Here is a 26394-nt window from a genome sequence, read left to right as displayed (position 1 = left end):
TGTGGTTGGCACTGAAGTGCCTTCCAGGTAGTCACCATGGAAATCCCTTTGACCAGGGTCTTGGGAGATGAGACACCCAGGGTATGTCCGGGTCATGGGGACTGTGGGACAAGGTTGGCTCCTTCTCTTTCTATGGGGGCCTCTGGAGCTTTTGCCCTGTAATTCCCAGAGAACTTTCACATGCCTGCTCTTCCACCCTAGAGCTGATTCAGTGTGCCGGCAGCTCTAGGCCCTCTTGGATGGAGCCAGCGGTGCCTAGTCCAGGAGTCACAGTGCTCCTGTGTGTGAGCCTGGATTCCTTCTGTCCCTTCTCTATGCCTCCCACCCTTCTTTTCCTCCTGGCCTCCCTCCCTCCCCTTTCCTACTGCTGTCTCTGTGATGTGTGGTGGGAAGCTCTGTTTACCGGTCTATGTTAGAGTGTTGATGGGAAACACTAGGCTAGGCCAAATAATAATACCTTGCAATTATTTAGCATTATATTGGGTGTATCTCCCTTGAGAAATATATTCCTGAGAGTATACCAGTTAAATGAGTTTCAGTTAGCTGAATCATATTTTACAGCTACTGAAGTTATTAATTTAGAAATCTGTTCTCAAGGACAAAAACCTGACCAAGGCCATCTCAACTTCGCACAGAAATATTCAGTGAAGGTTTAAGAGGCATATTTTCTGATAAATTACAAGGCAAAAATGTTTCCTATAACAGAAAAAAAATCCAAAATTGCATTTCCCTGTTGCTAACTTGAGAGGGAGCTGCAATTTGTGAGATGATTCTGTCCTTTTAAATGTAGTGATAATTGCTAATGTTTATTGATATTTATCATGTGCTAGGCACACTGCTAAACCCATTGACATAGATCATTTCCCATAATCCTCATCATAATCCTTTGAGGAATGGGATATATTTATCCTAATTTACTGGTTTTTAGACTGAGGTTCAAATAAGCTAAGTGGTTTGCTCAAGGTCATACAACTGTTAAATGGTAGAACCTGGCTATGAACCCACCTGGCATGTAGCTCCAGAAATCATATTCTCTTGGCTATTTCCTGTTAGGATAAAATACTACACCTTCATCTTAAATATGATTTTAAAACACCTTAAATTTATAAGCTGAAGTCTACTGGCTATGTGCTGGTGCCTTAACATTTTAATTTCCCTTAGCAGTGATAACTAAAGCTGATGTCTCAGGCTAGTCAGGGGCAGAGCTGATGGGAGCCAGGTGACAAGGTTCATACCCGCTGTGAGTCTCTTAAGCTGGGCTGGGTTTCATGGCCACAGAATTAACCTTTCACCCTGGCCTGCTGCCTCCAGAATGATTGCTGTGGATCAAGGAGAATCGAGGAGAGGGTGTGGATAAAATGGTGCAAACCACTGGACCAGCCACCCTTGACTAGGGTTGGTGATTCCATGCTATTGTCTCTCCTGTTTGGGACTAGATATTATTGCCATTTTAAATACCTTAAAATATATTTATTTATTTGAAAGGCAGAGTTACACACAGAGAGAAGGAGAGGCAAAGAGAGAGGGGTCTTCCATCCGCTGGTTCACTCCCCAGTTGGCTGCAATGGCTGGAGCTGAGCCGGCCTGAAGCCAGGAGCCAGGACCTTCCTCCAGGTCTCCCATGCGGGTGCAGGGCCTAAGCACTTGGGCCATTTTCTACTGCTTTTCCAGGCCATAGCAGAGAGCTGGATTGGAAACGGAGCAGCTGGGACTCAAACCGTCACCCACATGGGATGCGGTTATTGCAGGCGGCTTTACCTGCTACACCACAGTGCCTGCCCCGATGGCATTTCTTAGTATGTTCTGTGGAGCTCACATTGGTGTTAGGATTTGGGGATGATGGAAGGTGGTTTTGCTAAGTAACTTTGTGGGTCAAATATCTTTCTTAATTACAGAGCTTCTCTAAGCTTCAATATGTTAGTGTGTGTTGTAAATCTCCCAGAACGGTGTGTGTCAGGTCTTAGTTGACATCTTCAGAAATTGTTTGATCTGAGGACCTTTTCCCTGGACTGGAGTTCTTAGAAACACACTTTAGCAAATTGTGTCTTCAAGTGCACAATATCCTTGAAGGACTGGTTCCAGGAGTGGCCCCTGCAAACCCTGAAAACCAACACCACCACCCCAAATATCAAAATCCTCAGATGCTCAAATCCCTTTATTTAAAACACTAGTATTTGTGAGTGACTTCTACATATCCTCCCATAAATTTTAAATCACTTCTAGATTTATAATTCCTAATACTGTAGATACTGTATAAATAATTGTTATACTGTGTTGTATAAGCAATAATGACAAGACAAAAGGTCCATAAATGTTCAGTGCACATTGTTTTTTTAAATATATTTTTTGATTCATAGTTGGCTGAATTTGCAGATATTCAAATAAGGAGGGCCAGACCTATTTGCGTTATTGTTCTACTTGTTTGTTTATTAAGTTTTTGTTTATTTTCATTGTTTGAAAGGTAGAGAGAGAGAGAGAGAGATCCTTCATCTGCTGCTTCACTCCACAAATGCCTGCAAAAGCCGGGACTGGGCCAGGCCAGATCAGGAGCCAGGAACTCCATCCTGGTCTCCTATGCAGATGGCTGGGACCCAAGTACTTGGGCCATCATCTGTTGCTTCCCTGGCTGAATTGGCTGGGTCAAAGCTGGGGCTGCACCCAAAGCACTCTGATATGGGATGCAGGTGTCCCAAGTGCTGCCTCCATGCCTACCCATTACTCTAGTTACTTTAAATCCCTGAGGTATAGATGTACTTCGTCATCAGGGGATAGTAAGTTATGAATAAATGGACCAGTTTCTGCATTCTCCAAACTTATGTACATGTGAATCTTATTTCAGCAGGTTCTCTTTGCTTCCAAAGTGCTTCAACGTCTCTAGCCAAATTCTCTCTCTCACCTTAATTTCTTTACCTAAACCTCTGTTGTGGGCCACAACACACATGACTGGAACCCAGGTCTCTGGACTCTGGCCCATTTCTCCTTCCCACAGCCTGTGCTGCCTCCCAGTGGACAGAGTGCTTGCAGGGAGCAGAGATCTTAGTGTTTCACTCATTTCTAGAAAGGGTTTACTGTGCGTCTCTGGCCTTCTGCTGCTCGTAATTTCTAAGATGGCACCGTCTTAACTCTGAGGGCAAGACTGACCATCCTCTGACCCCTCGGAAATCAACTGCATTAGGGAAAAACACGTAAAAGCATCCTTTAAAGGTTGTAAGAGCAGATTCTGTTGCCTTTCTGAGGGACAGCGATCAGAAGGGGGCCCCGGGCATGGTCAACACCAGCCCAGCTTCCTCCCAGGCTGGAGCAAGGGCTTCTCTCTGGAGGACGCTGAAGAGGTCTTGGCCATGGCTGTCTCCTTTCTTTGTCTATTTGTACAGCTCCAGTGGTGATTTTTGTGATCTGACAATTCAGAGAATAAATGGAGGAGCGGAAGATAAATTTTTATTTTCTTTTTGCTAAAAATAATTACACCCCAGTGAATAATTTTTATGCTTGATTCCTTAGTAATATTTAGATGCTACTCCTGAAGAACAGTGGAGCTGCCAAAACCAGTAGTTTTTTTTTTTTTTTTTCCTAACCAAGCTCTGCTTCAGTAATCCTATCACTTGCCTGAAGAATTCATTATAGCGAAATAAACACATTAGGAACCTCTTGGTCTTTTACGTCTCTAATATTTATGAAGTACTGAGGTTCCAAGCCAGCCAATAAGGAAGCAAGTCATTCCCAGCAGTCGTTGGAACAGGTGTTAGTTGATTTGGATTGCAAAATATAGGTGCCCTGATGAGCCCCATATATGAACTTGCGTTGTTCTTCAGCCATTCGAAAGCTACCTCGTGGTGAATATTGAAGTATAATGTTCTGGCTTTTAACATAAGGCACTTACCTTTTAATTGGCCATCCGCTTTGTTTTTAGCTCTTGTGTCTCTCCACTGGGATATAAATGAAATGGAGAGATAATCAGCCAGTAAGGAAAGAAAAGGGTAAAATGATCATGGGTAATTAAACATGAGCGGGTAAAGTTAGGGTTAGGCAAGAGGGAGAGAAACACAGGAGGAAACTTAGAGGTGCCCGGCTCCCTTCCTTGCCACACGGCCAGGCAGACCCCTCTGAGAGCATCTTTTAATCCCCCATTGGGCTTTCAGGTGGGACGTGGGTGCACTTTGGAGCTGACATTTATCAGCCTGATCTCCAACTTGACTCTTCCTTGCCCTAAACTCAGAGCCAAGCAGCGGGCGGGGCATTGGACACTCACTGCACAAACTTGGCAGGGAAAAAAGACTCTTAAGTGAAGGCTAATTGGAAGCTGCCCCAAACTGTACTCCGGTGGAGCTATTTACAACATCTTTCAGGCAGGGACTTACTTACTGGGTTATTCGGTTAAGGGGCAGTGAGTCGGGGGATCGATGGGGAGTGTTCAGGAAGAGTGAAATAACCTGGAGAACCAGCTGTATGGGCAAGGCAGTCTGTTTTCTTAAAACCCTGAAATATAAATGCTTACGCTCTGCTACAAAACCTAAGCACTCTCCTTTATTGCAGGAGTGGTTCCCCTCAGGTTGTGTGTTCTCCTTGATTCTGATATGACATGGGGCCTTCTCTATGGAAAATGAGCTTAGATACACACTTGATTTTAAAACATTTATTTGAAAGAGAGAGAGATCAATCTTTGACCCACTGTTTCACCTCCAGATGGTCACAAGAGCCGTGGCTGTGCCAGACCAAAGCCAGGATCCTAGAACTCCATCCAGGTCTCCCACATGGGTGGAAGGGGCCCACGTACTTTAGCCACCATCGGCTGCCTGCCAAGGCTCATTAGCGGGAAGCTGGACTAGAAGTGGAACAGCTGGGACTAGATGGAACCAGCATTCTGATATGGGATATGGGATGCTGTTTCCCAAGTGGCGGCTTAACCCACTGTGCCACAACAGCTGCCCAAGGTACACACTTTTAAAAACTGCATTTCAGGAAACTGAGAATTGCCTGAAAGAACATCCATGGATCTTGTTTTATCAGGTTGAAAAAAAAAAAAAAATCCTGCCTTCAATCCATAGGTTTCTAGACTCTGGAGAAATAATCCTGCAGCCATCCAGGCCATCCTCACAAAAGCTCTGGAGAGCTGTGGCTTTTCCCCCTCCTGGTCACAGTGATCAGAGTCAGTTCTGCTTCTCCATAGTTTAGTAGATAGCAGGGCATGTTTTAAACATCCCACTTAGCTGGTACCATGATCCTGTGAGATGAACTGTGTTGTTGTCTGTAGCATTAATTGCTTTCTGGATCAGAAGTCCCTGTGCATTCTCCCAGCTCCGTGCTCGGGAGAGGGAGAGTAGGAGGGAGGAAGACTGGAGGAGGGAAGTGCGGGTGGAACAGCACCCATTGCTCAGAGGTGCAGGGGCCTGCTCTGCCTCCGCTTCTGCCACCTCTCCTTTATCCCAGGTGGGATATCGCCAAGCCAGACTTGACTGGTTTTGAATTTCTGGCTATTGTTGTAGGAACATGGCTGAAATGTATTTGTTTCATTTAAAGATTTAGTCCATAAAATGAATACTCTTAAAATGTATGCAGATGCTTATAGTAAAATAACTGCTTTGGAAAAAACTTGTATTCAGGTATTTCATAAACATATATTTGGGTGGTACAGTGGGTTAAGCTGCCACCTGAAATGCCTGTATCCCCTATCGGAGTGCCTGGGATTGAGGCCTACCTTGGCCTCAGCTTCCAATCCAGCCTCCTTCTAATGTGCCTGGGAGGAAGCTGATGATGCCCAAGTGTTTGTGTTCCTGCTACCCACATGTGAAGCCTGGATGAAGTTTTTGACTCCTGGCTTTAGCCTGTCCAGTCCTGGGTGTTTCAGCCATTTGGGGAGTGAAACAGCAGATAAAAAATTCTGTCTCTGCCTGTTTCCCTGTCATTCTGTCGTTCAAGTACATGAATAAATCTTAACAAAAACATGCATTTGGGTGCATTTGTAGACATTTGGGGAGTGAACCAGCAGATGGGAGCTCTATCTGTCCATCTCTTTCTTTTTCTCCCTCTTAAAATAATTTAAGAAAAATCACCCATTTGTATTAAAAGATCCAAAATACAGATTCACTGCATTTACTTATTAAACAAATTTAGAAGGCTCTATTTTGAGGCTTTCTATTGTTAATAAAACTCATCTAATTCTAATTTTTGTGTGCATCTAAATATGACAAAATGGTGTATCTTTACAAATCACCCTTACATGAATTAGGCTTTTTTTTTTAATCGGTTCATATGCTTAGACTTATGTATGCACTTGTGGGTATGTGCACATTTGTATGTGTGTATTATTTTTTCTTCCTGTGACATGAGGTAGGGACTTGTCTATACTTTGATTCCCATGGCCTAAAACCAGGTCTGGTACAGAGTAGCTTGTTGAATGTACAATGAGTTTTCTCATTATTGAATTCAGGGTTTAAGAGGAAGTCAAAGACTTATTTTTTCTGGTTTTTTTTTTTTTTTTTTTTTTAAGTGTTCTCCTCTTTGCCTCCATCTGTAGTTTTCTTTCATTTTCATTTCTCTGCAGCTGGGGAGAGAATTAGGCTCTCAGACACCATGATGGACATTTGCATGGCTGGTGGGAGTGTGGGAACGTTTTGCAAAGGATGCCTGGGGTTGCTGTTGAGGATGGGGCAGGTTGACTGCAGGTTCTCCATCAGAGACTGCTCTCTCTGGCTATGCAGAGTCTGTGGCTATGCAGCCTGGCCTGGCTCAACTGCCCGGATCCTAAAGTCACACAGGGCTTCCTTCTTGCCACACTCCATCTTTTTGGCTAAAATTAAGAACCAGTCACATGCAGGGTGGGTGCACATTTGGCTACTGGGGTTTCTTAACAATTCCTTTGGGAAAGGATGTATGGATATCCCTGTTTTCAAAGACTCTTGTGGTTCTTGAACAGCAAAATTACACTCAGAGCTCACAGAGGATTATTCCCGCTTCTGCCGATAATAAAATGTAGGTGTTTGAGTCGATGTTTTTACCTTTTGACTCCTATCTTCCTTAAATGTCAAGTCATGGGGTTGTTGATACAGCATCAGGGCCACCCATTCAGCTGTCAGTGGGCCAGTCTTACAGAAAAACTCCCCTGTAGGCATCGTCAGCGTTTACACGGCCTGGCTTTACTGCTTTTCAATGCTGAGTCTCCTTTCACTGTGGGCCCACGAGGCATGGGTGGGCTGCGCTTGACCACTAGATAGGAGACAGCATCATCCTGGGAGGAGCTGATTTAAAGCAATGGGTTGCCAGGCATCTGTTCCCAGTGTTGTCTCTGCTGAAGCCATTCCAGAAAGCCTGCATTTCTCTCTGTGCTGCCATGTGAGCGTTTGGGGTCCTTCTCGTTGATCTGTACGACATTCCAGGTCCATGGAAGTTACCCTAGACTTTCTGTGCTGCAAGATTGCCAGGACTTCTGAACTCGTAAGGTTTGGTTGGAACATTCATGTAGTTCAGTGGTGACTAGATGAGGGAGGTTCTCTTGGTCATTTCTGAGGCTCTCCTGTGCCCTCAGCCTGTGGACGAGGTATAGCTCACTTGCCTTTTCTTGTTGATGTGCGCATGCTCTCGACTTATCTCTCCCCAAATTCTGTTCAAGTCTTTACCTACCATATGCTTACCACTTTCCTAAACCAAATACTTTATTCTCTTCTTGTCCTGTCAGTCTGGACAGCCACATTTGGAAACATTTCCATGAAATATGAAATCCAGGCTTCACTGGCTGTTTGAATCACAACCCACAAACCACATTGCTAGTACATGCTCACCACACATACTGACACATACTTACCAAACATATACAAAGTTGCACCTTTTTTTTTTTTTAATCCCCTCTCTGCACATAACATCTCTGTAACCTCTGGAAGTAAACCCTGCCCCATTACACACAAGATGGTATCACTAGTGCAGTATGTGCAGATAGGTCAAGGCCTCTACCAGTGTGTTAATCAAGGGGCTGGTAAGGAAAAGAAGTGTTGCCTTCACATAATCCTAATAGCACAGAGGGTGACTGCCCACAGTCTGGACTAGAAGGAGGAGGGAGAGGGATAGGAATACATGGGGAGAAGGTATTCTCTCCTGTGCACCCGGTGTTAGGTTGGGGGAAATGGAGATGTGCTTTATTTTTTCTTGTCCGGGAACAGTTGAAAGCTTCTGTGTAGGCCAGTGCAGAGCCCTGCCAAGTGCCAGTTTCCTCAAAGGTGGGGATGATACATTAGGTTTAACCTTCATGCCAAAGCAGCCATCTGAATGCCAAAGTCATGGACGTTCTGAGACTTCCCTTTAGTGCCTTTCTTTGCCCTTGCCTCTTCCCTCTGTGTGCGGCTCTGTCTGTCCCTCCCCATGTCTGTACCTGTGTGGCCTGGCCACTCGGTGCCTGCATGTCCCCCACCTCTCTGTGCTTCATGGTTCCTGTGCGCCTGCCTTGTGCCTTTCATTACCACGTTAACAAACTCGAGTCGTGCCTAACGAGGACGCCTCATACGTTATGCTAATGATCAAGAGACATGTTAATGATATTTTAGAAGCCTAATTAGTGGAATATATAACTATATGCAATTTGGTAATGGACTGTGACAACAAGTTGTTAAAAGGGGGCTTGACAAATCCAGTTGCATGTGGCCTCAGACAAACAGGAGCTGAGAATGGATGCATGGAAACCAGACAGGGAGATGGAGGGCAGAGGTATGCACTGGGGGAGCAAATGCCCATGTGTGTGTTTGTGTGCCAGCAGATCTTTCTTCTGGATAGTGTTGCTTTCTTATCATCCTTCCACTGTCCTAAAACCACAAGGCTAACTGTGTCAGAAGAATTATTTTCTAATGTTCCTTAAGCAATTGCTACTGCTGCCATTGATCATACTCATATATCTTTGTTAGAAATGTTATTTTGATTATGTTGTTCTCTACAATATCCTTACTTGCAATTTGTAATAGGAGATGTACTCACAGAAGATAGGTCCTTGTGCCAGAGGGAAATTTTATTGTGTTATAAACCAACAATCAAGACTGTGTAAACTGGGAAATAATCTGTATTGTGTCTATCAACATTTTGATAGTCTGGGTAGGAGAAAAACAAGGAGTGGTGTGTGTAAAATCAGTCAGCTGTTTGAATGTCATTTTCTCTCAGTGAGAGGATTGGCGGGAGGTATATCTTCCTTCACTTCGAAGCTACCTTCTTCTAGCATAGTGATCCCAATTTGTGGGCCATGGGCTCTGGGGAAGCCATGAAGTTGCTGGAAAGGTTTGATAAATCCATGCACAGCCCAAGCACCCAAGCGTTGTCTCTAAACAGAATAATGTCATGCACACACATACAAATTCACCTACTAAAATGCTCTGAATATATGAGATGCTATTACTGTTAATGATATGCACATTTGTTTAAAAAAGCACTTTTTTCAGTTCCTGTTGGCATTTTGTTCGTGTGTTTCTTTCTTCCATCTGTAGAAGCTAAAAATGTAATGACTCTTGTAGTGATACTTGTAATTTTTTTGATGTTAAAAAGGATACTATATATTCACAAAGGCTGGGAATCTCTGTCTACCCTACTGTCATTAAAAACTGTTTGTAAATTAAAGCAAGTAGATTTTGCTGGTTTTTGAAGATTTATTGTATTTATTTGAAAGACAGAAAGAAAAAAAGATCTTTCATCCACTGATTTATTCCTCATATGACTGCAATGGCCAGGGCTGGGCCAGGCCAAAGCCAGGATTCTGGAACTTCATCCTGGTTTCCCATGTGGATACAGGAACCCAAACACTTGGGCCATCTTCTGCTGCTTTCCCAGGTGGATCAGCAGGGAGCTGGATTGAAAGTGGAACAGCTGAGACTTGCACTACATGCCTGTGTTGTAGGCGTTAGCCTAACTCTCAGCACCACAGTACTGGCCCCTGGATTTTATTTTTGACAACTATTTTAATTGTAGAAAGTATGTTTGTACAATTTTCCTTGAAGTATTGCCTGTCTCTCCAATGACCATTAATACACATTTGGAACTGTACTTCTTTGGGGTAGAAAAATCTTCCATAGTCAGAATTCAACAGTTGTCACAAAGAATGTATCATACCACAGTCCACCGGGTAGACTCTTAGAAACTGTGGTGCATGTATTACACCAGCCAGCAGGAGCCTTGAAATATCTTTCTTTTGCTCATGAGTTAGTTGGCTCAGGTTTCACAATGGGATCTCCTTCTAGGATGGCACTGGGCAGTGGGCTTGGGGGCAAAGTAGCCTCCCACAGTGGTGCATAAGTCAGTTCTTGAGCTGTGTTCCTTTGCCTTGCTGGGTGTTACCTTCAAAGACTTGATGATAAAAAGAAAGAAGGAGAAATATATGCCATGCCACTTATTCAATTATGTCCTCTTGGCACGTAAGACAGTTAGTCCTGTGAATCTACAGTCCGCAGCCACAACACCTGAGGCATTTAGTTCTGTGAATCTCTCCACAACGCACAGTCTTAACATCAGAGACGGGTACTCTTGTGAATCTAGACACTGTCCACAGTCAGTGTTGTGCTAAATGCTTGCTGGTGAGGGAAGTTGCCTTTTCAAGAGGAGCAGCGGTTTGTCTTTTCAGAGGTATGGGAAGAAGACTACCTAGAAACCTGTTTTGAATGCAGAAGGTCAAAAAAATGCCTTGTGGACTTGGTTCTCTGAGAAACTTGGGTTCTCTCTCTTTCCTCCTGTGCCCTGTCTTTCCTCCCTTCTTGCTGTTCCTCTTGCATTAGGTCTTGGGAGACTTGGAGTTCCATCTGTAAGACCCTGAATTCAACAAGTTCCCCAAGTGCAGCCTTTTGCTTTCCACCCTTTCAGAATCCTCACACCTCAGGCGGGCACCCTAGTGCGTCTCTTCCTTCTCTCTTTCTCCTACAGTTTTATGGATAAAGCATTGAAGGAGGATCATTATGAACTCAGGATTCTGTTATTACATCTGATATTTGTTTCCAATTAAAAATGAAAACTAATTTTGGGGAGGGAGATGGAAAGGGGAAAAGTTTATAAGTAAGCCAGTGGAAAAAGCACATTCATTATCAGTGTCTTTCTCACTGAGTCGTTTGAAGCTGGGAAAATTAGCAGCCGCTTTGAAGCTTAGAAGATCTTTCATCTTTGTGTGTGTGAGTGTGTGTGTGTTAATATTAAGTTGAGATTCCTTTTCTTGCCACTTATTTGGTTTTTCTGCTAATAATGAAATTATAATGAGATCCCTGATGGGATTTAAAAAAAAAAAAAAAGGAAAAAACCCACCTCACATGAATTATCCTATCCCCCTCCCCCTCCTTCTGTCTTTCTGTAAAATTTATTCTGCATAATAGGCCTTTGTTTCTGAATTGGAGAAGAAACTGAAGGAGGCCAGGAGTGGGAAATGCCCCCCATTGTTCCTTCTCCCAACAGGCTGCAAAGTTCTCTTAGGCAGAACCTGCTCCCCTTTTCTTCCGTGTCCCAGTCCAGCTTCTCCCTTGGACCCCTGTCACTTCCCATCCCTCACCACATTGTTGGGTGGGCAGGAAGCAAAGGTGAGTACTTGATGTTTTTTGCAGGCATAATGGTTTATTCGAGTTGTGTATACCCATCCTGCCCCTCTTAACTTCTGAAGATTTGTGACTTGGCCTGATGTGGAGGAAACCAAACATTCTGTCCCGATTGACAGAAACACAGTACTTTGAAATCTGGGGGAAACCACACAGGGTGATAACAGTTTTGGTGACAGGTTTCCATCCATGTTGCCTTTGATTCCTATCCTATTGTCCTTTATCAGTATAGCTTTTGAAAATTCCCTTGATTACAGATGTCTGTTGCCCTGGATTGAGCATTATCCTGTCCTGGCCTGGCCACACGTGGTTAAGTAGATGAGTCCCTTAATGGATGAGTGTATGGACCGCTTATGACAGACACACAGAGGCCAGCCTTGTGGCAAAGCACATTAAGCCACTGCCTGCAACGCTGGCATCCCTTGTGCGTTCTGGTTCGAGTCCCGGCTGCTCCACTTCTGATCCAGCTCCCTGCTAATGTGTCTGGGAAAGTAGTAGAAATTGGCCTAAGTCATTGGGCCCCTGCACTTACATGGAAGACCTCAATGGAGTTCCATGCTCTGGCTTCAGCCTGTTCCAGCCCTAGCCATTGTGGACATTTTTGAAATGAACTCACCAGGAGATAGAAGGTATTTCTCTCTCTCTCTCTCAACTCTCTGCCTTTCAAATAAGTAAGTAAATAAATAAACCCTTTTTAAAAAGACAAATATGCACTTTCCTCATTCAATCCTTTCTGCCTGTAGGAAAGGCAGCACTGTGGTGTGTTGCAATGAGCAGTTTAAGTCTTGACAATCTCAATTTCAGAAAACTGTTTTATAATCCAATCTATAGCTTTATTGCTTTGCTGTTTTGCCTTCAGCCAGAGGTGGCCAGTAGTTGTTTGCCTATCTGAAGACTTCGGAACAGTGAGGTGCAGAGAATGGGCACAAAGAGTATGCTTTGTGTACGTGGCTTGGTCAAAGGAGATTTTCCTGAATTTCCCCTGCTTGGGGTGCTGATCAATGCTGGTGACTGATTTCAAGGCCTCCGTCCCCTTCTCCCTCTGCCTCCTCACCATTAAACAGGTATAATAAAGCTGGAGAATCTTTACAGTTGGTGATTTTATATCACAGATCAAAGATCAAAGCAGAGGAATACACAGCAACCGTAAAATTAACTGCTTTTTCAATTTTACAATGCTTTCAGTGATAGAGAATCTTATAAATTTAATATTAATTAAACACTTAGCTTTTAACCTCCTCCTGCATCTACTTTTGGCTGGTGGCTGGAAAAAATTAATTGGGCATCTTAAATCTTGTATTACTAACGCCTTGACAGGAGGGGTTTCAAAAGCACTTAGAACTTCAGCAAAATGCACTTGGAGCATTTGTCCTTCCACTCACCTAATTGAAGACGCTTTTTTTTTCCTTAAGGAAAAATGAGCCATTTGCTATTTTTTTTTTTTAAGGAAGTATAACTTACAATCCCTTTTCATAGCCTGAGCTTTAATTCAGTCCGTTGGCACATTAAATACTTCACAAAATGGAAGCTGTTGAACTTCCATTATTATAAATGCCCTATTGATTTTTCAGTGCATCGGTACAGATGTGTGGCTGACAATTGGTTAAGCTGATCATTGTGTCACCTGAGGTCTGGGCATGCTCAGTGCAGCAAGAGTTGCCTCTGTTTTGGTGACCGTGGTGAGAGAGTCAGAGGTGGTGGCCCTTGCATGGAGAACAGGAAAGTCAGAATAGCAGCAGAAGGAAGTAATATTTCTCCTGAAGGCAGTCCCAAGAGGTCAGAAGCCAGAGTGATGGAAGAGATGCTTTGGGGGAAGCTAGACCAGCCAGTTCCCATTTTCTGAGCTCCGTGAGGAACTGACCCTGGCCTTTTGTAGGGGGACAGGCATTGCTCTTGCTGTAATAGCCAGGCAAAGATCCATGTCTGAGCTTCAGAAATGGCTTTGTAGAACTAATAATGCCCATACATTGCACCTCCATAGCACTTTTTCTCCCACGAGCTGAAGCACTTTCATTCATGCAATCTCATTTTTTCCCTCACACTTCACTGTGAAGTACTTAGGAGTGAGCAAGATCAGGCCACCTACTTTACCCAAACTGGTTCTTTGCTTTGACTGTGCATTTGAAACTGGCATCTGGGATTTCCAACAAACACAGCCAGGGACCCAAGAAGGAATCTTTCTGTATGACTTTCAGGTGGCTGAGAGAAGGACATTGATTGCTTTTGACTAGCACAGTGCCCAGTGAAGTCCCCTGAGTTATGAATACCTCACTTTGAGAAAATCTATAAGAAACCCAATTTGGGAGGGGACTAAAGAAGTTATTATTTTTTTTAAAAAAATTTCTGGAAATTTTATTTTAAAATGGTTCATTATAGGTTTACTTTGAATTACTAAGTCCTCTAGTCCTGCAGTCTTCTAATGAGGCTATAAATCAGTTTACAACTGCTACTCCAGAAGCATATTTTGCGTAAGGTGAGGGATGTAGAATTTGCACCACAGCAGCCTCCTGCCTCTGGCTTCGGGCTGCAGTACTCTCTCTTCGAGCTTCCAGTAGTCACCTTGACAATCCCTCACGGCAAGTAGGGAGCATTTAATCTGTGAAATAATCAATTAGCAGCGGAGTCACCACTGAAACAGGGAGTCCAGCTTCCTGCACCTGGCCACTCGACACTCCCTGTGAAGCCATCACGCTTCCTGCCCTGCCCGTTGCAGCTGAGCTTTCTACACCTCTTAAGAACTGGATTGATGGGATGTGGAATTTGATAGCTGATAACTTAAGGATATTGGTAAATGTAACGACTCTATTAGAAGATGGCATTTCCAAGATCAGCGGCAACATTTGCCTGTGTTGCCGGTGAGTGCATCTGTGGAGGTCCTTTATATATGTATCTCCCTGTTTCTCTATCTATCTAGATATATATGATATGTGGGGTGCTATAAAATTTTTAGTGCCTTAGTTTGGGTTGACCGCCTTATTGCTCACGAGTGAGCTATACAGGTCTTCCTTAACAAGTGGCAATAAAGGCTTTACAGCACCCCTTACACCATCACATATTTTTGTTTAGGCCACATATTGTCTTTTTCTTTTTAAGTCTCCCTTTGCTCATGTCCCTCTCAAGTACCTTTGTTGCCATGGCAACAGTTCCACAGTTTCTTAGGGTGGTGTGGACTGACATCCTCATGCAGGATTCTTCAAGGCAGTGATTGTTTGGACTGACCTCCAGCACTCAGTTGGGGCCAGGGCTGTGGCCCTTACTCTGGTCATCAGTGACACTTTTTTCTTCTCTGCCAGAGGCTCTGTGTATTGGACAACTGTGGCTGTCCCTGTGTGAACCATTCTCCATGTTTTGGGGACCTCTCCTGCAAAGAATGTGAGAAGCTAGCATTCATGCTCTAAGAACTGAAAAATAGCAGGAGTGTCAAACATTATGGCTAAAACGTGGAGCATAGTACACACTGCATCCAGATAGAAAGGGGGAAATCTCTTTATTATAGGAGAGCTCTTTTTGGAGTTCACTCACAAAGCACAGGTTCCATTGGCTACCATGTGCATTTTCAGATTCTCTCTCAGCTTGTCCCCTTCCTGCATCCTTTCCTCCTCTTTGACCCATGGAATGTGAGTCTTGGCCAGAGCCACAGAATTGTTTATATTTAGGGAAACTGAGGCTCTACAGGTCATGTGTCTTGTGGGCTGGGGTCATCTCTGGATAGGATGAAAACCTACATCTCCCAGCCAACAGTTGGACATCAGCTTCACCATGATTAGTTGATTCTTTAAAACAGAAATGATTCAAAAGGTTTTACTGTCAAGCTCATTTCCCATCAAGCTGCCTCAGCATTTATGTAGAACGTGGATGTAGCCAGAGTGGAGAGATTTGTTTGGCAGATGTCGACAGGTGGTGAGCCCATATCTCTCAAATTCCCAATTTTTTTTAAAAGATTTTCCTAAGGATGCCTTTTTTTTTTAAAGAATTATTTTATTTATTGAAATGTCTTTCAGACATTTCAGTCAGAGAGAGAGAGAGAGAGAGAGAGAGAGACTTCCATTCCACTGGTTCACTCCCCTAATGACCACAATGGCCAAAGCAGAGCTGATCCGAAGCCAGGAGCTTCTTCCAGGTATCCCATGTGGGGGCAGGTGCCCAAGGAGTTGGGCCAACTTCTACTGCTTTCCCAGGCCACAACAGAGAGCTGGATCAGAAGAGGAGCAGTCAAGACTCAGACTGGTGCCCATATGGGATGCCTGTGCTGCAGGGGGTGCTTTAACCTGCTGCACCACAGCGCCAGCGCCCCCAAACAGGAAGATTGACTTGTCAATTCCTTGATGAAAGGTAGGAGTTCCTGTACACTCAGCTACATTTGGAATGTTGTACTTAAGAGTGTATATGAAGGGACTTCCCAATGTTCATAGAAAAATGGAGTGAAAGTTGTGATTTATTTTGGTGCAAAATTCTGTTTTTTTCATAATACATAGTAAAATTGTATTATGAAGAAAACTATAAATGAATTACAGAATTGTTTTTGCACCCAATAAACGTGTACTTTAATCCCATTTTTCCATAAACTCTTTGAAGTACCCTTGTATATTTACATATTTTGTATGGGCAACACTTTGATTCTTTTTTGGCAGCATGAAGGAATAGGTGGACAATCACAGGTGATGGGAGAAATGCTATCACTAAAGGCAGTTTTTCAGAAAGATGCTTGGAAGAAACCCAAAACAATGCCAACCTTTTTCTCTTGTCGTTTTTGCAGTCATTAAAGAGCTAGCTCATGTCATCAAAAAGGGGAGGTATGTTCCTGGAACACTACGTGGCTGACATTGGTGACTTTTACTGTGTGAAAATAATTCAAGCCCCAGAGTCTTTTAGCATGGGCATGGAGATTGTATAATTCATTCTTGGATGACATGAAGAAGAATCCTGAATATACTTTTCTATGTTTCCAGAGCCTGAATGAGAAATTCTTTGTGGCTGGGTAATAAAGCATTTTCAGAGACAGGCCATGCTCTGTTTTAGCCCTCCACTTGATATTTCCAACATGTAGGGGTGGTGTGGTGCTCTCATATTTGAAGAGTGGGTATGCTGTTTTCATATACAGGCCGCCTGTAGCAATCAGCGATTCGCCATCAATCCATCTATCAACTAGAAAACACTGTAATATTCCACTCTATCATGTTTTTTGTTACCCAAGTCCTACAAAAAAGGGAAAGCTAACATTCTCTGTGCTCCCACCCATCTAGTAAAGAAGAGATCATCTATGTAAAATACATGGAATAACCCTGAAAAGGATTATGATTCCCAGTTGACAGATGAGGAAACTGAACTCTCAGAGAGATTAAATAAATTGCCCAATCTGCTATGACTAGTAAGTGGTAAAATTCAGGTTTCTCTGATTTCAAAGCCCATATTCTTTCCTCTGAGTCGTATTACAAACTGGGTACTTGGCACTAAGCTCTTGTGCAATCATTGCGTCTTTGCTTTGTTAATGTGGTTCATCATTCTCCCCACAAGTCATAGTAAATAAGAATGACCAGCACTTGGCATCTTCACAGAGAAGCCTGAGAGTCCACAAGACTCACCGTTGTCAGCTCCTGCAGCTTTCCAGCTGGTGTGATGTCCCTGACCGGGGAGATCAGGAAACAGCAGCACAGGGGCCCCAGAAGGGAGCCCTTGGGACCTGGCAGAATGGGGGGTGCTGGTGAGAGAGGGAGGGGAAGGCAGAGTACAGTAATCTAACTAACACAGAGTTGCATCTCCTTTTGCTGGCAGGTTAACACAGTTGGAGGATTTTGGTTTTGGTTGTTTGTTTTTTTTTAAGATACCTTTGAAAAGCTACCATCAGTGTAGTTAAAACACAATGTATAGTTTCATAAAACTGGTGCGAGGGACAGTAATTTTCTACGAAGTTCAAGGTGCTTTTCAGACCAATTTGAGTGTCTTTGGCTGTAAGCAGCACAGAGAAGTCAGAAGGAGGGGGGCAGAAATTAAGTAAAAAAGTAAAAGCGAGCTTTCTGCATTAACCCTTTTACCGAGATAATGTGCAAAACATAAATAATCTACATAGAGAGTGACAAGTCCACTTACTTAATTCATTATTTATTTTAGTTATTGGAGGAGCTCATTGCGAGTAGCCTCTGGGCATATTTACAAGTGTGATAGAAAAAAAGACAGTTCCTGCCATTATTGTTTACAATCTACAATAGATAATACGTAAACAAGACATATTGTTTGTTTTTTATAGACAGACACTTGCATCCAGATCTGTTTTATACAAGCAAGAGTAAAGCAGTTACCGTGCATATGAAATCAGTAAAATAAATCAATTTTTGCAGCAAACCAAGGGAAATACTACAAATGAAGGAACTGGAGACATTTGGTCCCTGTTTGGCTATTTTCGGATTTCAGACATTATTTTGGAAGCCATTTTGGCCGCCGTGGAGTCCAGGATCGGGTGAACAGTGTTGTGGCTTGTTTGTTCCACAGGCTGAGCCTGGGCAACACTCAATAACACCCCTCACCTTCATGGGCCATCAGCCGGAGAGAGGCAAATTAGAGCAGTGGCAGAAGCCACAAATCACAGGCTGTTGTTAGACTCAGTCTGACCCTTACCATCATTTTATCTGAGTCCTCTTGGATTTAATGTGATTCCTTTCACACCACTCCCTCTCCGGACAAATACTAATATTGTTACTGTTATCACCATGATTACTTGGGGCTGACCTAAGACCCTTCTGCCCTGCAACCGTAAGACCTTGCCATTAAATAGCCCTTGCTGCACTTCATTGACATGCCCGTCCTGGAGTGGAAGTTACAGAGAAGGCAAGTTTCATTTGGTGCCCCCACTGCCCATGTTCCCTTCATCTTCCTTATGCATTCCTCTTCCCATGATGCCACCCAATTTCTCAAGGAATTAAAATCTCAGATGTTCTGATTTTCAGAGGAGGATGGGGAGGAAGTCAAGCTCTGTGTTCAGAGAAGTGAGAGCAGGTGCACCTGTCTCGGGCTCACAGCACAGCCTTTCCCTACCAGACAGGGGAGTGGGAGGAGAGCCAGCCTCGAGGACCCTGACTGTGTAGGCTTTCATTAATCCAAGAGTAATCTCAGGAGTCACAGTTATCCAGGTATAACAATACTTGAAAATAGAACATACAGAATACCCACTGAGGACAGTGTACAAACCCGATTTGGGTTTTTATCTATTGCTGTATATCACCTCCCCAAAACAGTTGTAATGAGGCCTTTACAATTATTAACAGACTATGAAGAATCAATATTATGGACACACATACTGATCATGATCTAGTGGGTGTTGTAACCATGAGCTAACTCATTGGTGCTCTACCAAGTTGGTGGTGATGGAAAGGTGAAGATGGAGGGATGACCTGATAAAATTAGGTGACCCTGGAGGTCACCTCTAACGTTGAAAATTGATTTTGTGAGGCCTGGATTTAGGGCTGCTCAAGGCGGGGTAACTGGAACTGGAAGAGACCTTAGAAATCCCCAACCTGTTGCTTTTTAGGTAAGAAAATACTGAACAGATATTAAGTCACTTAAGTAGTATAAGCTAGTCAATGGAATAGTTTTCCTGATAAGTGTGCTGCTATATGCATTTTCAATGTAGAACGTCCTCACTTGAATGGTGTTACTTATTTTCCTTCTTCAAGGAAAAATTATACTTCAGATGATCCCCTGGTTTTCTTTTTTTTTTTTTTTTTAAAGATTTATTTATTTATTTGAAAGAGTTACAGAAAAGGAAAGGCAGAGACAGAGAGAAGAGAGAGACATCTTTCATCTGCTGGTTCACTTCCCAAATAGCCACAACAGCTGGGTTTGGGCGAGGCTGAAGCCAGGAACCAGGAGCTTCACTCAGCTCTCCCATGTGGGTGCAGGGGCCCAAGCCCTTGGGCAATCTTTGGCTGCCTTTCCAGGTGCATTAGCATGGAGCTAGATCCGAAGTGGAGCAGCCAGGACTCTAACCAGTACCCATATGGGATGCCAGTGCTGCAGGCAATAGCTTTACCCACTAAGCCACAGTGCCAGACCCAGTCACATGGTTTTCTATCACTGGTGTTTTCATTGCCAGGCCTGCTTTGCTTTCTCCAAGGACACAAGGGAATGTTTCTGAAAGCTAGCAGATTCTGAACGGAGACCATACTGCACCCCCTGGTCATTTCCCTGCAGCCCTGCAGGTGTCCCAGTACACAAGAGGCAGTGTCTTCTGGTGGTTAATACTATGGTCTGGATTCTGGCTGCCAGGGTTCGAATCCCAGCTGCTTCACTAATAGGCTAGGTGATTTGGGCATATTATCGAACTTGTTTTTATGTCAATTTCCCTGTTTATATAGTGGGAAGAATAATAGTGATACCTACTTTACAGGCATGTACTTCATAGTTAACAAAGGGAAGTCATTTAAATGGTGCATGGCATATGTTGAGCCTTGTAGTGTGTCTGTGGTTATTATTGCTGATGCCCTTCTCCCTCTAGCAGTGGTCTCAGCTACCTGAAAGTTTACAGAATTTGTTCTCCCATCCAGGTGAGGCAGGGACTCTTGGAACAGTCCTGATTAATACTGTCCAGCTGTGCCACAGCACAGCCCTGAGTGGGCAGGACTCTTTGCTGGAAGCCAGCTGACCTCCACCTGTAATGCTCACCCCTTTAGTGCCTGCGTCGTCTTCTGGATCAGCACAGCGCAAGACTGGTCCATTTGTTTGGGAAGCTCCTGTGTTGTTCTCTGGCCACTCCTCCTCCTGGTTTCCAGGAGCCTATAACTGTGGGGGTTCTGGGAGATTTGGCCAGAGGCACCTCCCCCCAGGGCCTTGGAGGCCAGGTGATCCCTGAAAGCCAAGCTCTGTGTTCTTGGCCTTCTGCAGAGCCCCACCTGTCTCCACACTTGATGACGCTTACGTCAGACCAACAGCATGGCTATGTGAAAGCCCTGGCATAGGTAACATCTGTGGGAGACAAACCGACCATTTCCTTGTACCTTGTCATTTAATGGGTGTATTTGTGAAGGCTCTGAAAAGCTAATGCTTTTTGAGTTTGGGTGGCTGTTGAAACTGTGTGGACCAGACTACCGTGGCAGTGGTTAAGATCTATTGGTGCTTTCCTTTCTCAGCAATGCTAGCTGGGTCCTGTTTCTGGAATACACACTGCCCACAGTATTGAACTGTCCGCTGGAGGGCTGTAAGCTCACAAGGGAAGGGTCAGCTTCCTGGGACTACACTAACACCATCCCATGGGCACAAACTTTCTGTTTATCCAGCATGATTGTGGGAGGTCGGGCCTCCCAGGGACACTGTGTAGGGTCATTTTTAGGGGGCTGTAGTCTGTGGGAGGAATGAGGACTCTTGATCATTTTCTAGCCTTGCAGGCCTTGCAGACCGACTGCTGTCACTGTTGTGGCGAGGCCCGTGTTCCCTGAACCATGGGCCCGTGGCTCCACGGAGGTCTGCCAGCAGGCCCTGCAGCCTGGTCGCAGCCTCGTAGGTGACTGGAGGCTGAGTCCTCTGTCCCTAGAGATGGCAGTTGGGAGCAGGAACCAACTCTCAGGCTTCCAAGGCCGCACACGTCCTGTCCTGTCCCTCTGCTTCCAGGAGGCAAGAGAGAGCTCTGAGAAGGTTGGAGTGTGTGTTGGGGGTGGGGGAAGAGGGGGACTTGGTGAGTGTGGGGGGTGGGGAGAAAAGGAGAAACAACTGTAAAAAATGTTAATTTATTAATCACTGAATACACAGCAGTTCATCTGAAATGCTGTTGCTATGCCAACACCCTGGGAGTTTATTTTCTTAATCCAAGAGAGGAGCTCTCAGTCCCTTGCTCCCCTGCTGTGCCATTTGAATTTGCTGCTGCCACCGCTGCCACCGTGGTATCTGTTTTAAAAGTGGGGGGCGAGGGGGCTGGAGGGGGGGAGGGGGAAGCCGGGCTGAACCACCAAAGCAGTCAAATGCAAAGCAGCGAGAGGCCTTTCTCAGTGCGACTTAGTAAAAATGACACAAATTAATATACTCTACTTAAACCAGACCAAGATTAATGGTTCTCTTTCAGTGCAGCTTAGCCCAACTGTCACTCGACAGGCGTTTGTCGGACAAAATCAACACTAATCAACATTTATTCGTCTCTTGCCCTTGGGTCTGAGGCGCGCAAGCGGGCTGCGCCATTCTCCCGCTCGTCTCGCCACGCTTTTCACCCCCTATCCAGCTCCTCCATATATCACCCTTCCTCCTGGTGCCTCTCCTCGTACGGATCCACACACTCAGCCATCAGGGTACATTAGAGGCATGATAGATTTTCTGTTTTAATTTACATCTATTATATTACAACATAACAGATTTGGATTCAGTAGAGACCAGTGTCTCCTATAGCCAGACTCCTTGGGAGGATTTCTGCATTCACTTATTAAGGTTCGTTAAGGTGCAGCTTCAAATAGATTCCCCTCTTCCTCCCTCGGTCTCCCTCTGCCTCTCTCTCTTCCTGGCTTACTCAGTAAAGATGTCTTGGTGCACCTTATGCAGGAGCACAGCTCATTTTCTTTAGACTTGGCTTCCTGTGCTGCATCGCATGAGGCTGGCTGGGTGCCTCCCTCACTTTCTGATTGGGCTTTGATCAGCCAACAATGGGAGCTGCAGAGGCCCTGCTTCCCTGCCTGGCCTGGGGAAATGGGCCTTGACAAATCTGGTGGCCTCCAGTCACTGGGTACCTCCTCCTAGGCTTTAGTTCTAGCCCCGAGCATCTTTTTTTCTTTCTCTTTTGATCTCAGTTACAGTTAGATTTTATTCCTGTTGAAACACAAGTCTGCAGAGACGGGAAGAAAGAGAGGGAGGAAACAAATTTGGTTGGGTTAACTAAATAGAAGGATGTTGAAAGGATGACTGAAGGAGTGAGTCTGAGCAAGGCTATTTCCTTTTCTACATGAGCATCTTGAAAGCATCTTGTTCCAGTGTGGAGCGAGGTGCGTGTGCCCATCCTGTTTGCAGCATGTGGGATGTGTGTGCGTGTGTGTGTGTGTGTGTGCAGTTCCCCTGAAGAGTGCCTTTCCACCTTCCTTATGAAAATGACTGTTATTTTTATCCTTTTCTTTTCTTCCCTCTCACTATAGGATTAAGTACACTTTTTACTTGCAAGCATAGTATTTCCTCTTGGTTTTTAGAGCGGCTGCGGTATTTTATGGTTATTACTAAAGTCACAGTAAACTTTGATTATCTGTTCACCTGTTTGCTGACTGCAGAGAAGAGCTGGAGAAGGGGACAGAAATCCTCCCGTATGCTCCTGTCTTTCACTCTGTAATACTTTCTGTGTGGACTCCAAAGCTGTGTACAATGCCCAAGGAGACTTTCTTCTCAAATTGGCTGTAATGTTACATCCCCTGGCCATTTACAAGGCCCGAGTTCTTTAGTCTTTCCACCCAGTTGCTGATTCTAAACTGTCCTGAGGTTTCGTTTGTGGCTGAAATACAGAGAAACCACAGGCTGAGTTGGGGTTGTGTGGCTTGTGTGTGTTTGCATGTGGCCGCTGAAGTGTAGGATATGTTAGGAGGATAGCTTAGGCCTTCCATTTTGGTTTCTTATTACACAGCAATAAAGTAAATGATGCTTAGTATAACTTTGCACTTATAGGACTGTAGCTCAATTTAAGAAACAAAACTCCACCAACAGGAGTGCTCAGTATCTTGAGCTTGGGAAACTGACCTCGTTAATTTTAATGAGGGGAAAAATTTTCCAGCTGGGGCTGAGAGGAAAATGAAATACCAATGAGGTTATCACTTTGGGTGATCTCCCTGAATTCAGCGTATAATCTGAATGACTCTTAGAGAGTTTTCTCGGATCCTATGGAGAGATTTGGAAGAGACAGCGTATACCCTTGATAGTAGTAAAAGATTGCTTTCCCTGGTAGGCAGAGCAGAGCTCTGTGTGCTTCCTCCTAAAGGAGTTATTTGAGAAGTTAACATATTAAAAAGCTGTACCAAAATAAAACAAAAAGAATAAATACATCAACATAATGCTTGATGAAGGCATTGGGGCTGGTCTTATGATACTTGAGACACTTGGTTGGAAGCCAAGAACCTCTGAGTTCAGGTGCCCATCAAGGTGCTGACTCCCTTTGGGACTCCATGCACCTGTTTCTATATCACCCAAAGGCAAGAGATAAATTGAGGGAATCCTATCATTCAGTAGGCAGCTATTTGATTTGAACAGGAAGGTGATGACTTGGGCCCTGCTAAGGAGGAGCTGATACATTGTGACCAATGAGGTTAGCATGACTGTAGGACAGTTTTCCCCTCCAGAAGGAGAAGCTGCTCAAGCTCCACTATCATTAGGTTAGGGACCACCGAGAGACACGTAACCATTCAAGTGTCTGACCCTCTTCCTGTAGTCTGCTGGATGGCTGCTCCTGGGCAGGAATTGTTGCTTTGGGGAGGTGTGGGGCACACATCAAAGGTTTTCTTCTCCCAGAGTTTGAGTTTGCTGACTCAAGCTCTTTTCTCATCCCTCTGACATGTCACTGCATTGAGTAGAAGATTGTGCAACCATCAGGTACAAATACATGTATCATCAAAGGGATGCTTTCTGATTAAATGGGGCCATCTGGATATCAATGGAATATGGAGAGGGGTCAGGAATGCCTCCAAGTCCCCTTGAAATTCAACCCTTTTCTTTGCGAGCTGTAAGACAACAGTTAAGGGCACTTGTGCTGCTGCTGTGGCTGTGTGTGTATGTGATGGGAAATGCTGGTTGCCAAGCAGCAGGGAATGGACATAATCATGCTGCCTAGCAACAGCAGTGGCGTGGTCACTTGTGCAGATTTCTGCGCCTCTTCCTGTTTGGTCTGCTGGAAAATGCAGCCAGCTTCTGTAGGTCCCTCTCTGTCCTAGCCACAGTGAGATGCAAGAGCACATGATGAGCCAGGGCAGATAAAGGCACATGTGCATGTTTTAAACAGTGCACTTTCCAAACTGCATATGGCCAAGTACTAATATTTGTATAGCATCACTCAGTTTCTCCTTTGAAGTTATTATGCACCAGGAGAAGAACTTTCAAGGATGAAGAGGAGTCTCAGCACGGTGCCAGACTCTCCTAGATGCAGTCCTCTACTGAGCTCAGTGAGCCTTTACACTGCATGTGTGAATATGAATCAGCCAGTTGTCTGTTCAAGACACATACAGACACATGGTGAGGAAGACAAGGGAAGCAGAGAGTGACTGCTGATTTCACCTGGCAGACATCAAGGCAGGTGATGTTGCTGGGCTGCCCGTCCTAAAGCTCTGACCATCACCTGGTACACGTGACGCTTGTAAGTGAGGTCACCTGCTCATTACAGAGTCTACAGCACTGGCTTGGCACAGACCTCCTGGGTCAGAGTGCTGGCCTCTTCTGTTCATGGCTGTTGTATATGTGTGGAGCTTTGGAAGCATGTGGAATGGAATGCCTAAGGAAGATATGACCTGGTGAGAAGAAGGAGTAAAAACCCTAGCTTCACCCATCCAGGAACGAATGAGTAGGTACTGCCTGTCCATTTCATCTCCATGGGGCTGAGTAGCAGCCAGAGTGCAGGCTTGGCATTAGCAGGTCCTAATTCAATCCTTATCTCTAGTACCCACCAGCAATGTGGCTTTACCAAGCTGCTTGTTCCCCCTGGATGTTTGGGGCATTGCTCTTGTCTGTAAAGGACAGAAATGTTTGCCTTACAGAGTGGACTGGACAGGAAGAAGTCACCAGAGTGTGAGCACCTTCAGCACACAGCAGGTGGAAGGTAATTGTACTGTTAGCTTCTTCCTGGAGGCTAGAAAGCAGAAAGTTGGAAAGAGAAGGTGGGCATTGTAACCACATTGTTTATTATAAACTTCAACATCTCGGTTTTTGCCCTGAGTCTTAGCCTTCCAGATGAAGAACCATTATTTCCTTCCACTTTAGAAAATATGAGAAATCTCTCTCCTTTGAGTGCTGGGCTTAGGGGATTTTAGTACCTAGAAGATCTTAATTTATTTTTAGTTATTTCCTAGATGATCACTTAGGATGGTTTGTTCCCATTTCACAGATGGGGAGACAACAGTACAGAACAATGAGATTACTTATTTGGGATCCTAGAGACCACTGCTTCCAAGATGGGATAAAATCCTATGGCTTGAGATGCGCATTTGGCGAAGCTGTAGAGATGCTGGTCCAGCCCCAGCTATTGTGGACATCTGGGGAATGAACCAATGGATGGGAGATCCTGCTCTGTCTTACCTTCTCTGCTCCCACCATCTCTCTGTCTTTCAAATAAATAATAAAATTAAAAATATATTTTTTTAAAAAAGCCTGTGGCCTGACGAGGTAGATGAACCCCCTTGCAAAGCCTGAGCAGGTGGAGTAAGGCAGGAAATCACTGTGGAGTACAAGTTAAGCTCCCAAGGCGTGATTTTCAGTTCAGGGAGTGCTCCATGGACAGTGTGGCCTGTGCAGGCCTGGGTGTGCTGGTGGGTCAGCAAGGTTGGAAGAAGACCTCGCCTCTTTTCTGTTCTGTGTACGTTTGTGTGTCTGCTCCTGTGCAGAGTGGCAAAAGGATTCAGATGACGAAGGCTCTGGGTTCTAACTACGCTCTGTGGTCTATCTGAGGCTCTGCTAAGAGCTCTCATCCTTCTGTTTTGCCAGCAAGGGTGATGATCATGATAACCTACTGCTCAGAGTAAGTTATGTCCTGGGGTTGGGACTGACCAGTTGTGACTATTGTACACCTGCCACTTGGCAGACTGTTTCTTGCCCTTGGGGGACCACGTGATGAGACTAGCATAAAGTGTATACTTAATGTTAGTGGCTCCTGTGTCTTAAAGCAAACACAGGCAGTGTTCTGTGTTACGGGAGGACGGTTGCTTGGAATTCCTCT

General features: G+C 44.5%; 1 protein-coding gene across 9 annotated transcripts in view; it reads left to right on the top strand.

Annotated features, from left to right (window-relative positions):
- The window catches only part of PBX1 (PBX homeobox 1), a 332058-nt gene that overhangs the window by 53462 nt on the left and 252202 nt on the right, over nucleotides 1-26394 (top strand). Inside the window, exon 1 of one of the 9 annotated variants that reach the window (XM_089299651.1) lies at nucleotides 25007-25026. The exons of the other annotated variants lie outside the window; for them this stretch is intronic. Coding sequence (XP_089155777.1) covers nucleotides 25023-25026 — 4 coding nt within the window. The 5' untranslated portion in view covers nucleotides 25007-25022. Of the gene's footprint in view, nucleotides 1-25006; nucleotides 25027-26394 lie in introns of those variants that run through there. 9 annotated transcript variants of the gene reach the window in all.

This window comes from Oryctolagus cuniculus, chromosome 7 (genome assembly GCF_051225735.1).
Source record: "Oryctolagus cuniculus isolate XC-2025 breed Fujian yellow rabbit chromosome 7, ASM5122573v1, whole genome shotgun sequence".
Lineage (NCBI taxonomy): Eukaryota > Metazoa > Chordata > Mammalia > Lagomorpha > Leporidae > Oryctolagus > Oryctolagus cuniculus.
Note: the sequence above shows the minus strand (reverse complement) of the source record. Positions and strands in the feature narration are given on the sequence as shown.